Genomic DNA, 13942 nt, shown 5'->3' on the forward strand with positions numbered 1-13942 from the left:
TCAGGACTCCACTTCCCACAATCCCCCTCACACACCAGTCACTACCATGTGGAGCCAACCTGGAGCCACTTCCTAGGAGTGGCTCCCCCAAGTTCTAATCATCATCATCACCTGTACCTTTTTGTTTCCACTTGTATTTATACCCCTTTGTTTGTTTTGTTCATCACACAGTATTGCCTCTACATTTTGTGAGCCTATTGAGCATTATTATTCTGATTGTTTACCTGTGTATGACCCTTTTTGCCTTCCATTTTTTCCTGTTTCACCTACCCCTTGTGTTTGTTCACCCGTTTCTCTTGCTTCTCAGTTTTTCGATCATTGCCTGTTTCCCGATTACGATTCGCCTAGCCCTTATGTTTCGATTGTGGAGGGGCTTCTGTTGTTCATGGCAAGAGAAGTGCCGTGAACAACAGAAGCCCCTCCACATCGCCTTTGTCGACCTAACCAAGGCGTTTGACATGGTCAGCAGATCTGGATTGTATACAGTTCTCAGAGCTGTTGGATGTCCACTAACCCTACTGAAGCTCATATCCTCCTTCCATGATGGAATGAAAGCCACAATCCAGTTTGACAGAGTAAGATCAGAGGCCTTTGAAATTAGAAGTGGGGTCAAACAGGGGTGTGTACTGGCTCCTAACCTCTTCTGTATTTACTTTGCCATACTGCTAGAAACAGCATTCCAGAACTCTGAAGGGGATGTACTCCTACACTGGAGGACTGATGGCTCTTTGTTCAACCTCGCCCGTTTCAAAACCAAAATCCGACAGACAACGCTGCATGGCCTGCTGTTTACAGATGATCCTGCACTTGTTGCTCACAACCCCACCACCCTTCAGGAGATGGTCAACAGCCTGAACGAGACCTGCAAGGCCTTTTCCCTGGTTGTGAGTGTGAAGAAAACTGTTGTTCTCCATCAAGGCACACCTGACAACACACAAAAGCCAATAAGACTTGATGACAAGCCCCTTGACACTGTCCAGAAGTTCTGTTATCTGGGCTCCATCATCACTACCTCTGTCTCCTTGGATGAGGAAATCAACTGCAGAATAGGCAAAGCAGCCACCTCCTTCGGCAGGCTAACAAAGAGAGTCTGGCAAAACAAGTACTTCACCACCAAGACAAAAATCCATGTGTATGACGCGTGCGTGCTGAGCGCTCTTCTGTATGGATCAGAGACGTGGACCAAGTACAAGGGTCAGGAGCGAAAACTCAACACTTCATTTTCGCTGTCTCCGGAAAATCCTTGGCACCAAGTGGCAGGACCGAGTGCCTAACACCCGAGTGCTCGAGATATCTCACCATTGCAACCATCCTGAGCAAAAGGTGGATGAGGTGGCTGGGTCACGTCAGGCGGATGGAGGACTCCCGCATCCCCAAGCAGCTCCTGTTTGGCACTCTGGCTGGAGGTGAATGACATCGATGATGTCCCAAACTCCATTTTAAGGATGTCTGCAAAGACACCATGAAGAACCTTCAGATAAACCCCAACACCAGAGGGAAAATAGCCACCGACAGAAGCAGATGGAGGGCAGCAATCCACAAGGGAGCCTCAGCATACAAGAGACAGCAGTGCAGTGACCACGAGGCAAAGCGACAGCACAGAAAAGACAGTGTGTCTTCATCCTCCATGCTCGATGGACCGATCTTCCCTCGCCACAAATGCAATCGTCTGTGCCTCTCCAACATTGGCAGAATCAGTCATGAACGTGCTTACTGTGCCTCCGCAAGCAGCTGCTAAGACTGTCTACAAAGATGCAAGAGCCAAAGATTCACTGATTCTCGGTTCTTGGACTCTTGCCTGTTTCCTGACCACCATTTGTCTAGCCCTCGTTACTGTTTTAGATCTCTCAGTATTGACCTGGCCTGGCTGTTGTACATTGTCTTTTTCCATTGTGCTCATTAAAACTTTGAGTTCATTCATAATCCGCGATCGTCTGGTTTGTTACGCCCGCGTTACATATATAAACTGTATAAATTACAAAGGTAGAAAATACATTCCTCCATATTTAATGAGAGAGCCTGATGTAAAAAATCCTGATCAAGTTTGTATGAAAATATGAATGGTAATACAGCATGTGCACTGGTGTAAGGGCAGCGGGGGTTGGATATTATTATTTATGCCTTTGAGAGAATCATTGTCAAAGTCAGCTGCAGTAGTCAGAACCCATAATAATAAGAGGTCATTAATTAAGGTGAATCCTTTTTGCAGACTCCAAATGGGAAGAGAACTCTCAAAACCAGGAAAAAATAGAACATTACAACTAAACTAGGAAGGAAAAAAGGAAGGAAACAATCAATGACTGGTGCATCTTAAAACATAAAAAAACAAAGAAAAACAAAAAGACACACATAATAAAACATTTGAATTGAACAGCATTATACTTAAATAGAATCTACGTCCTCAGAGAGTTAATTTAAATCCTAAGTTAGTCTTTGCTTGATAGCTGCAAATCCAGCAGGGTGACTTTTTCCTTCAGAACATCTTAAACCAGATACCAGAGTTTACAGACACTTTAAAGGTAAACATGGGGGGAAAACAAACAAACAAAACCTCTTAAGTATGCCTTTCCTCCTAGCTAGATCTTCATATTTTAATTTTCAGGTAGTTCAGGAAATGTAGAGATGTTGTCCCACTGATGGCAGAAAAAAAGAAATGTTGACACCTTCAGTCCTTTATTTATTTTATTTTCACTCTCTGCAGGATAAGATGAATTGCTACGGAGTGCATCCCTTCTACATGGGCCTGGAGCCAAGTGCCCATGCTCATGGAGTCCTGCTGCTCAACAGCAATGCCATGGGTGAGTGTGTCACTCACATGCGCGCACACACTCACTCACTCTCTCTCTCTCTCTCTCTCTCTCTCTCTCACTCTGTGTTTGTACATACAGTGGTGCTTGAAAGTTTGTGAACCCTTTACAATTTTCTATATTTCTACATAAATATGACTTAAAACATCATCAGATTTTCACACAAGTCCTAAAAGTAGATAAAGAGAACCCAATTAAACAAATGAGACAAAAATATTATACTTGGTCATTTATTTATTGAGGAAAATAATTCAATATTACGTGTCTGTGAATGGCAAAAGTATGTGAACCTTTGATTTCAATATCTGGTGTGAGCCCCTTGTGCAGCAATAACTGCAATTAAACATTCCTGGTAACTGTTGATCAGTCCTGCACACTGACTTGGAGGAATTTTAGCCCATTCCTCTGTACAGAACAGCTTCAATTCTGGGATGTTGGTGGGTTTCCTCACATGAACTGCTTACTTCAGGTCCATTATTACCATTTTATTAAATCACCTTTCCTTTTAATAACACTTTTTAATCATATGGGATCTGAGGATACATATTGTTGCAGTTTTACAATTGGATTTTTTTAACCAATGTTTTTATAGAATTTTACATATAAAACATTAACACAGGAATAAACAATAACAATAAGCATGAAATAAAATTAATCAGTCTGTTCTCTCACACACACACACACAAAAAGAAGAAGAAGAAGAAGAAAAAAACCCCACACACAACACAGCAGCATCACAGTGATAGTGTTTCTTGACGCCCAGGAAAGTCCAGTATAGGTTTCCACATTTCTTCAAATTCTCCTGCCCGTCCTTTAGTTATACAATTCAGTCTTTCCAGTACAACACAAGATGTCATCTCCCTCACCCATAGATTTATTGAAGGTACTTCCATCTTCCTCCAGAATAGTGCTATCAGTCTCCTGGCCTGCAGGAGTCCAAAGTCAATTAACACTGACTGTTTTGAATTAACAGCAAAGTCTTTTGGATATATGCCTAGTACACATAGTTTTGGTTGGTATGGCACCTGTACTCCAGCTATCTCAGATACAGTCTGGACAATTGACTTCCAATAATTTTTCAATTTCGGACAATCCCATACACAGTGAAACATGGTACTGTTTGACGAGTGACCGATCCATTGACGGTAAACACTCGATCCTTGTTTACTGTCAATGGATCGGTCACTCGTCAAACAGTCCGCCAAAATCCGAGTAGGAAATGGCCGCAACAGCCTCCGGGGAATGGCTGAGCGTAGCTGTCAGTCAAACACAAGTTACCCAATGGGAATGCATTCCTGGACAGCCCACCCACACGTGAAGTTTGTGCCAAAACTGCAAGCAAAAGTCAGGGAGCGCAAACGAGAAAGCTGGAATCGCAACCAAAAATTACGTCAAACAAAACTGAGAAAGACGCGGAACAAAAATAAAAGGTTTCTGAAGAGTAATAGACTGATATTTTGCACGATTACACGAATAATTTGTTTGCCAGTCTAAAAAAATTGACTTTTTTTCTTTTTTTTGTATTTTGAGTTGTCGTTTTTGTTTGATATTTCAAAAGTATTGTATGAACATTTTGGCACAAAATTGATTCCATAGAGTTCGACCCTGATCTGTGTAAATCTACACATTCTTCTCCCATGCCATAAATTACTCATTTGTGACACTTTCGGTTGTACAACTCTGCACAGGAAGGGACATCTGGATGGTTTCTATCCTTAGATGGGTGATTCATTGATAGGAGAAGCAGCAGAGTGTCTGAGGTGCTGGTCATAGAAACAAGGGAGTATTTGAAACCACGATTTGAATCTGCTCACTGGAGGAAAAAAAAGTGTCGCTACAGTTTTTGACTCTACATTGGGCAACATCTGAGCATGAAAATGCTAGAACACAGTGCTACAATAAATTTTATCATAGTACCAGACAAAAATTTTGGACATGCTCTGGAATTTTAGATCATTACTATGAATGAGTGTGGCCAACTAGTAATGTATATTGGAACAAATTAATCAAGAGAAATATTAATATGTTGATATGTTTTAGATGTGACACTTCAACCGACTCCCGCTCTCACTTACCGCACCATTGGCGGTATCCTCGACTTCTACATGTTCATGGGTCCCACTCCAGAACTGGTGGTACAAGAATACACTGCAGTAAGTGTGGGTGTGTGTGTGTGTGTGTGTGTAGGCTTATTTTTTTGAGGACAGGATTGTTTTTTCACAATGTCAAGGGGACTATAGACAAAAAATTCATTTCCAATAGAATGCCATTGGAAAGTGGAAAGAAGACTGTAAAACTCTGATATTTATATCAGCTTTATATCAACCTATGTGTGTTTATATGTGTCTGGCTTGAGATTTTGCATCATCTGTTGAGGTAAGGGCACAGGATGTGAAAATTACATTTGTTTTGGGTGCTGTTATATTTGTTTCACACTGACTCTATTCAGGCGACCTGTAAATTTGTGAACTTCAGCCTTGTGAGCCAATAGTGAGAAAAATGGTACTGTTGTCCCTTTGGAAGAAAAAAAATGGGATGCTGCTAATTATGATGTACACTTGATATTTGCCTTCCTATGTATTAGTATAAATAACAGTTTTCATACTTTAGTTAAGATCTACAAATATCTGCATATAAGGAAACTGATCAGCAGTAAATATCTTTAACTGCAGTTGCAATGCAAATACATTTTGTGATAATGTGCAGTGTCATATGGACATGTACTAATTAAATTTGTGAGATTATTATAATTTAATCAAATATCAGTTAATTTAAGACTTAAAGCTCTTTTATTTGTACTGTTAACATGGCGCTATCTTTTTCACTAATATATGCTAGTGTTTTACAACCCTGATTCCAAAAAAGCTGGGACAAAGTACAAATTGTAAATAAAAACGGAATGCAATGATGTGGAAGTTTCAAAATTCCATATTTTATTCAGAATAGAACATAGATGACATATCAAATGTTTAAACTGAGAAAACATATCATTTAAAGAGAAAATTAGGTGATTTTAAATTTCATGACAACAACACATCTCAAAAAAGTTGGGAAAAGGCCATGTTTACCACTGTGAGACATCCCCTTTTCTCTTTACAACAGTCTGTAAATGTCTGGGGACTGAGGAGACAAATTGCTCAAGTTTAGGGATAGGAATGTTAACCCATTCTTGTCTATGTAGGATTCTAGTTGTTCAACTGTCTTAGGTCTTTTTTGTCGTATCTTCCATTTTATGATGCGCCAAATGTTTTCTATGGGTGAAAGATCTGGACTGCAGGCTGGCCAGTTCAGTACCCGGACCCTTCTTCTACGCAGCCGTGATGCTGTAATTGATGCAGTATGTGGTTTGGCATTGTCATGTTGGAAAATGTAAGGTCTTCCCTGAAAGAGACGTCGTGTGGATGGGAGCATATGTTGCTCTAGAACCTGGATATACCTTTCAGCATTGATGGTGTCTTTCCAGATGTGTAAGCTGCCCATGCCACATGCACTAATGCAACCCCATACCATCAGAGATGCAGGCTTCTGAACTGAGTGCTGATAACAACTTGGGTCGTCCTTCTCCTCTTTAGTCCGAATGACACGGAGTCCCTGATTTCCATAAAGAACTTCAAATTTTGATTCGTCTGACCACAGAACAGTTTTCCACTTTGCCACAGTCCATTTTAAATGAGTCTTGCCCCAGAGAAGACGTCTGTGCTTCTGGATCATGTTTAGATATGGCTTCTTCTTTGAACTATAGAGTTTTAGCTGGCAACGGCGGATGGCACGGTGAATTGTGTTCACAGATAATGTTCTCTGGAAATATTCCTGAGCCCATTTTGTGATTTCCAATACAGAAGCATGCCTGTATGTGATGCAGTGCCATCTAAGGGCCCGAAGATCACAAGCACCCAGTATGGTTTTCCGGCCTTGACCCTTACGCACAGAGATTCTTCCAGATTCTCTGAATCTTTTGATGATATTATGCACTGTAGATGATGATACTGTATGTTCAAACTCTTTGCAATTTTCCACTGTCCAACTCCTTTCTGATATTGCTCCACTATTTGTCGGTGCAGAATTAGAGGGATTGGTGATCCTCTTTCCGTCTTTAGTTCTGAGAGCCGCTGCCACTCCAAGATGCTCTTTTTGTGCCCAGTCATGTTAATGACCTATTGCCAATTGACCTAATGAGTTGCAATTTGGTCCTCCAGCTGTTCCTTTTTTGTACCTTTAACTTTTCCACCCTCTTATTGCCCCTGTCCCAACTTTTTGAGATGTGTTCCTGTCATGAAATTTCAAATGAGCCAATATTTGGCATGAAATTTCAAAATGTCTCACTTTCGACATTTGATATGTTGTCTATGTTCTATTGTGAATACGATATCAGTTTTTGAGGTTTGTAAATTATTGCATTCCATTTTTATTTACAATTTGTGCTTTGTCGCAACCTTTTTGGAATCGGGGTTGTACTAATAAATGAATTGTTTTCCCTTGAGTCTGCTAGGCTTTTCTTGTTAGCAATGTTGGCACATGTATGATAAGCAGAAATCGCACATAATAATAATAATAATAATAATAATAATAATAATAATAATAATAATAATAATAATAATTATTATTATTATTATTATAATTATAATAATAATAGAAGAAGAAGAGAAAATCTCAAGAGGGTTACCTATAACCCCCTCTGTATGATAAAAAAAAAATTGTCTCACACACAAACATCATCTCATGGCTTATTGCTTTTATATAAAGGTGTTAACGTCATGATCCAGCCTGGAACCTCTAGGTCTTGATTCAGGGCTTGTGCTCCACCCCATGTTTTACCCCAAGCCTTCCCTGCACTGTGGCCTGCACATCTGTCTCTGATCTGCTAATCTATGGTTTTATTTCTCATTTGATACTTTGCAGAGTGTTTTAGGATTATTTTTTGCCTACTGTTTGGATTACTTCTTTGCTGACTGTTCTCCAGATTATGAGCTCATTGTTCTGCTTTGGAGTTGTGCTCTGGATTCTTTAGACTATTTTTTCTCTCCACACTGTGCACACTCAGGATTATTTCTTCATTCTGATTTTGAACTAACTCATGTTCTAATTATTAGCTTTTCAGATATTTAGCTTGCTGCAGCCCATTTTTCTTTTTGCTTTGTGTTAGACACATTAAAGACTCTTCTATTCTGTACTCCTGTACACATGAAGTCTGCTTATTGGGTCTAGCCTGCACCTACGGCCATTACCAAGTGACAATAGTACTGCCAAAGAATGGACTCAGCAGACGGACACGTGATCAGAGCAGCATTATTCAAACAAGGCTCGATTCTGAGATGCCACCAGCAGGAGATCATGGCTGTCCACCAGAGCATGATGTCCATCATGGAGACACTGCAGATACTCTTGTCTCAGATTGAGAGCCTTCAGAATTCTATCTCCAGCCAGCCAGCACCTGCGCCTATCAGCTCAACAGCTGTCTCTGCACTGCAACCCCACTGAGACCCATGCCTGCCTGCCCTGCAACCTGATGATGGTGAGCCCAGAACCTGGTCCTTGTTCATTTTCCTTTCTCCTTGTTGATGGAACTTCAGGCCTCTGCTTTCCCTGCTGGGAGGTCTTGAGTTGCATATGTCATCACAGTCTTGACTAGAAGAGCTCAGGAGTGGGGAACAGCAGTTTGGGTTGCCAAGGCTCCCTGTTCAAGGCTTCAAGTTACAAGAAGTTTTCTGAAGAGATGCAGAAAGTTTTTGATTGGCCAGCCAAGGGCAAGGAAGCAGTGAGGCAACTAACGGGGCTCAAGCAAGGTAGCTGGCCAGTTTATGACTATGCCATCAAATTTTGCACTTCAGCTATGGCAATGGACTGGAACACCAGTGCCCTGTATGGTGCCTTTTTCATGGACTAAATAGCTCTATTTTGGATGAGATCAACCCTCAGGATCTCCCAGAGACTTTCAATGGCCTAGTGGAGCTTGCAGGTTTGGTGGACACCGGTTTATGCCAGCATAACCTGAGAAGGAGCCTTAGCTTCAAGCCTTGGGCTGCTGTCCCCCCATCTGAAGCCATTGCTTCTACTGAATCTGAGCCCATGCAGTTAGACAGAACTCAAGTCACTTCAAAGAGAAAGTGTGGCCGTGAGACCAGGTCCTGCTTTTACTGTGGTAAATCTGGACATTTAATTTATCATTGTCTGTCTGTTAAAAGGGTCTGCCCACCAGTAGCAGAAGTAATCTGCCACCACCACTCTGCCCCCAGCCTGTGGACCACCTCGAATTTGAAAGGCTGCAGAGCTACATATCAAAGGGTGATCCACACATTGGCATCCTTTATGTGGTGGAGCCATTGGAGCAGGGAATGATCCAAACTGTGTAAAAGAATGTGCCAGCAGGTAGTATCAGAGAGTGAGGACCACCCACTTGATGGCCAGACACTCCTTCTCAATGATACTGTACTTAATATCTCACACCAAGTATTTGCAACTAATGTACAGCACTGGCCACTACTCCAGCTCCACCATCTGGGACAAAATGGCTCCCAGCCTTCTGTCCAATGTGTCAGTCTGTAAAATAAAGGGGAGAGAGAAGTCAGGGGAGTGGAATAGTGGCTCACTCCACAGTGTAGCCTTTACTTGGGTGAAAGCCCGTCGGCACAGCTCTGTCCACGGGACTGGATCTGGTGCCCCCTTTTGAGTGAAATCAGTCAACAGGCTGGTGGCATCCAAATAGTTAGGCACAAACCTATGATAATAGCCATCCAGCCCCAGGAACTGTCTCATCCCCTTTTCTCACCCTCAGTTTTTCATGGGATGGGGGAGTCAAGGGGATCTACCCATATCCCTTTGTTAAATCCAGTGTTGAATAAAAATGAGCCATGCCTATCCAATTGAGCAACTCATCAGTGCGAGGCATTGGGTACATGTTGAATTTCAACACCACATTGACTTTTCTGTAGTTCACATAGAACTGGACTGACCCGTTGGCCTTGGGGACCAAGACCACCATGCTGCTCCAATTGCTGTGCAACTCTATGACTATTCTTATTTTGAGCATGGCATTGAGTTCATCCCAAACTATGGTTTTCTTGTGTATGGGTGGCTATGCACCACCATCCTTGGAAGTGTCTCAGTGTGGTGTTCTATGAGGTGGGTGTGACTGGGAAGGGGCAAGAACACATCAGAAAACTCTGCTTGCAACTTGGCAAACTCCGTGAGTTGGGATGATGAGAGGTGGTATCCACAGGGGATCGGAGTGGGTTGAGCGTCTACATTTGTTTTTACCTCCAGTCCCAACTCCTCTCTCTCTGGAACCACCATCGCCAATGCCATGGGGACCCCCTTGTTCCATAGTTTAAGCAGATTGAGGTGGTATATCTGCAATGCCCCACCTCTGTCCATTCACTTCACCTCATAGTCAATGTCCCCAACTCACCATGTGACCTCAAAGGGTCCTTGCTACTTGGAGAGCAATTTAGAGCTTGACATGGGTAAAAGCATGAACACTTTTTCTTCTCTTGTGAACGCCTGCAGGCACATACCCCTGTTATATAGCTGGGACTGACATTCCTGTGCCTTCCACAAATTCTCCTGGGTTAGGTGAATGATTGTGTGTGGAGTTTTGCACACAGGACAAGAAAGTATTGAATTTCATTTTTACTTTTAGAAGGTCCCTCATCCCAATTTTCACATATGACATCTAGGATGCCACTTGGTTTATGTCTGTACAATAATTCAAATGGGGAAAAAACCCATGGAGGCTTGTGGAACCTCTTGTACTGCAAATAGCAGGGGTTTGAGCCATTTGTCCCAGTTACATGTGTCTTCACTCACAAACTTGTGAATTAGGTTTTTTAGGGCTAGGTTAAATTGGTCTACCAAGCTATCAGTATGTGGGTGATACTTGTACTGACTGATTTAACCCCAATAACTCAGTTTGCGAAGGGTGTATGACATAAATGTGGTGCCTTGGTCAGTCAAGATTTCTCTCGGAATCCCAACTTGGGAGAATTTTAAATAATCCTTCTGTGACATTGCATGTGGAAATGCTACACAGCAGCACTGCTTCTTGGATTATGCATTGCATAATCCACTAGGACTAAAATAAAGTGATGCCCACGTGCAGACTGATCTAATGGCCTGATGAGATCCATCCCAATTCTTTCAAAGGGGATCTCAATTGGGTAAGAGGGCACAATGGTGCTTTTGGGGTGGCTACTGGATTCACCAGCTGGCATTCACGGCATGCCACACACCACCTGCAGACATCCACACAAATCCCTGGCCAGTAGAAATGGGCCAATGTTTTATCCTGCACTAGGTGTCCTGCCATTCCATGAGCCACATGGAATACAAGTTCCCTGTGGCTCTTTGGGACCAAAAACTGTGTCACTTTTTCACCGGTCTGAGTGTCCTGCATCACTCAATACAGCCTGTCCTTAATTGTTCAAAAGTACAGGCAGGCAAGTGAATGTTGGGCTGGAGGGTTTGACTATTGATTACTCTCACTTGGTCAAAAGCAGGTCACAAAGTTTCATTCCACACCTGCTCAAAAGGGAAACCTGCTTGAGAATCCCTGAGAGAGAGAAGAGGGCCAGGGACTCTGCATGTCACTATGATGCGGAGCTGACATAGATGGCTCTAGGATAGCCTCCCCAGTCAATGCTACATTAGGATCCCAATGATGTGTTACAGTTGGACCCACCCACCACTACTCGCTCCATTAAATACTTAAACCCCGACCGATCTGTTCCCAGGATTAATGGGTAGGTGAGGTGTGGACTAACAACTGCCTCCATATTATGCTTTTTCCACTGAAATTAGACCTAGACAGTCACCCATGGGTACTCGTGAACATATCTGTGCACACACAGAACCTTCGCCAAATGTGTTGTACCCAATGTCTCACCTTGCACCAAGCTTTGGTGGATGGAGGTGTGATTACAGCCTGAATCCACCAACGCATGGTATGTGTCCCCTTGGACACTTACTGGCATGCAGTACACTCCAACTCAATCAGGGGTGGTCTCTCACATCAGGGATCCAGACCACTGCCCCCACCTTCATTGCATGACACTGGTTCTGGAAGTGCCCAGTATCCCCGCAGCACAAGCACATTAGCTGGGGCCTCACCTCTGCACAGGTGGTACCAGAGACCAATCACCTACAGGGGAGGAGATACAGACACACAAGGGGGGGAGGGGGCATGGACTTGGTGAGCTGGCTGCGGGGGGTCAGCCCCCATTTCTGTGATGCAGGGCTAGGGAAAAGGCAGGAGGAAGAGAGAGTGAGCAAGAGAGATAAGAGGTAGGATGCCCACCTGCCACTGGAACTGCCACCAGATGGCCCTCCGCCAGTGTGATGGTGTGATCCAGTGACAGCAGGCAGTGGCACTGGACCCACTTTGCTGTTCCTTCTGGCAGTGGAGTGATGAACTGTTCCAGCACCACTACATCAATTATCCCCTCAGCATCATGATATTCTGCCCTCAGCCACTGCCAGCAGGCATCCTGGTGCTGCTGGCCAAACACGAAGGGCCAGCTGACCTCTTCCAGAGTCAGCATGAGGAAGTGCTGATGTTGCTTGGGCATGTGGCCAACATGCTGCAGTATGGCTCATTTCAGGCCCAGATACTCCAGGCTGTTCACCAGGGGTAGTTGCTGTGTGGTGAGCTCTGCTTCCCTGATCAGGAGCGGCAGTTGGTGCACTGCTTGCTGCTCAAGCAGCCACCACCATGCCTCTGTGGCTTGCTTGAAGAGAGTGAGGAAGGTCTCTGGGTCGTCATGGGGCCCCAGCTTCATCAGCATGATGTAGGGGGAGCCTGCTGACACTATGGCTGGGGTCTCTGCTAATGCAAGCAGGGTCCGGAATGCCTGCCAAACCTCTTGCTGAGCCTGCAGCAGCACATCGAAGCACTGTTTCTGCCCATTATGCAGCACACCCAGTGCCTGGTGCTGGCTCTGTTGGGCAGCAGCGAGGGCATGGATGAGGTCTTTAAACAGGGAGGACTCCATGTCGGCTGTCCACTTCAGAGTCCCGGGTTTCAGCACCAGTGTAAAAGTCCCTGTGATGGGGGAACACTGAAGCACTGTCACAAGAGGGTTAATCATAAGACACTTATTTCTGCTTTTCAGCTTGAAAGTTAAACTGTTCTTACATGTGTGCACACACACACACAAGGATGGGATGCAGGGAAGCTCTCCTGTCCGCTTCCTCCCACCATATAAGCCCTCTGCCATCACTGCAAAACACACACACACACACACACACACACATCATTAATAAGACATAGGTGTGATCACTTTGCCACTCATCTTCCATGGCCTTGCCCTCGATTCACAAACAGGCACTCAACCATGCCCCCACTCCTACAGTCCCTTCTACCAATTTTCTTTTATGATGTCTAAGATTCCATGAGGCTTGCACCCATACAGCAAATCCATCCATCCATTATCTGTTGCCGCTTATCCTGTTCTACAGGGTCGCAGGCAAGCTGGTGCCTATCCCAGCTGACTATGGGTGAGAGGCGGGGTACACCCTTCTGTTCTACAGGTTATTGCAGGGCTGACACAGAGACAAACAACCATTCACACTCACATTCACACCTACGGTCAATTTAGAGCCACCAATTAACCTAGCCTGCATGTCTTTGGACTGTGGGGGAAACCAGAGCACCTGGAGGAAACCCATGCTGACACGGGGAGAACATGCAAACTCCACACAGAAAAGCTGTTGCCAGCCGCTGGACTCGAACCCAGGACCGTCTTGCTGTGAGGTGACAGTGCTAACTACTACACCATCATGCCGCCCACCATACAACAATTCAAATGGGGAAAATCCAGTGAAGGCTTGTGGGACCTTGCACACTGCAAACAACATAAGGTCTCACCATTTATCCCAGTTTCTAGTGTCCCCGTGAATGAACTTAGAAATTATGTTATTAAGCATTTGATTAAATTGCTCAACCAGCCTGTCTGTTTGTGGATGCTAAATACTTGTATGAATTGACTTAATCCCCAATAATTGATAGAGTTTGCATAATGTACATGATATAAAAATAGTGCCTTAATCAGTCAGGATTTCTTTCGGAATCCAGACTTGGGAGATAATGCAGAAGACTGCCTCCACAACGCTATGTACAGAGATATTGTGCAGAGGCACTGCTT

The 13942-nt window shown here is 43.9% G+C and overlaps 1 protein-coding gene across 5 annotated transcripts in view; it reads left to right on the forward strand.

Moving 5' to 3' along the window:
* si (sucrase-isomaltase) overlaps positions 1-13942 on the forward strand; it is a 484577-nt gene that overhangs the window by 391900 nt on the left and 78735 nt on the right. For all 5 annotated transcript variants that reach the window (XR_009654900.1, XR_009654901.1, XM_060924052.1 and 2 more), the window contains 2 exons: positions 2702-2798; positions 4848-4960. Coding sequence is in view for 3 of the 5 variants with exons in the window: in XM_060924052.1 (XP_060780035.1) it covers positions 2702-2798; positions 4848-4960 (210 nt within the window). In the remaining 2 variants the exon portion in view is untranslated. The remainder of the gene's footprint in view (positions 1-2701; positions 2799-4847; positions 4961-13942) is intronic.

Source organism: Neoarius graeffei, chromosome 6 (assembly GCF_027579695.1).
Source record: "Neoarius graeffei isolate fNeoGra1 chromosome 6, fNeoGra1.pri, whole genome shotgun sequence".
NCBI classification, from domain to species: Eukaryota; Metazoa; Chordata; class Actinopteri; order Siluriformes; family Ariidae; genus Neoarius; species Neoarius graeffei.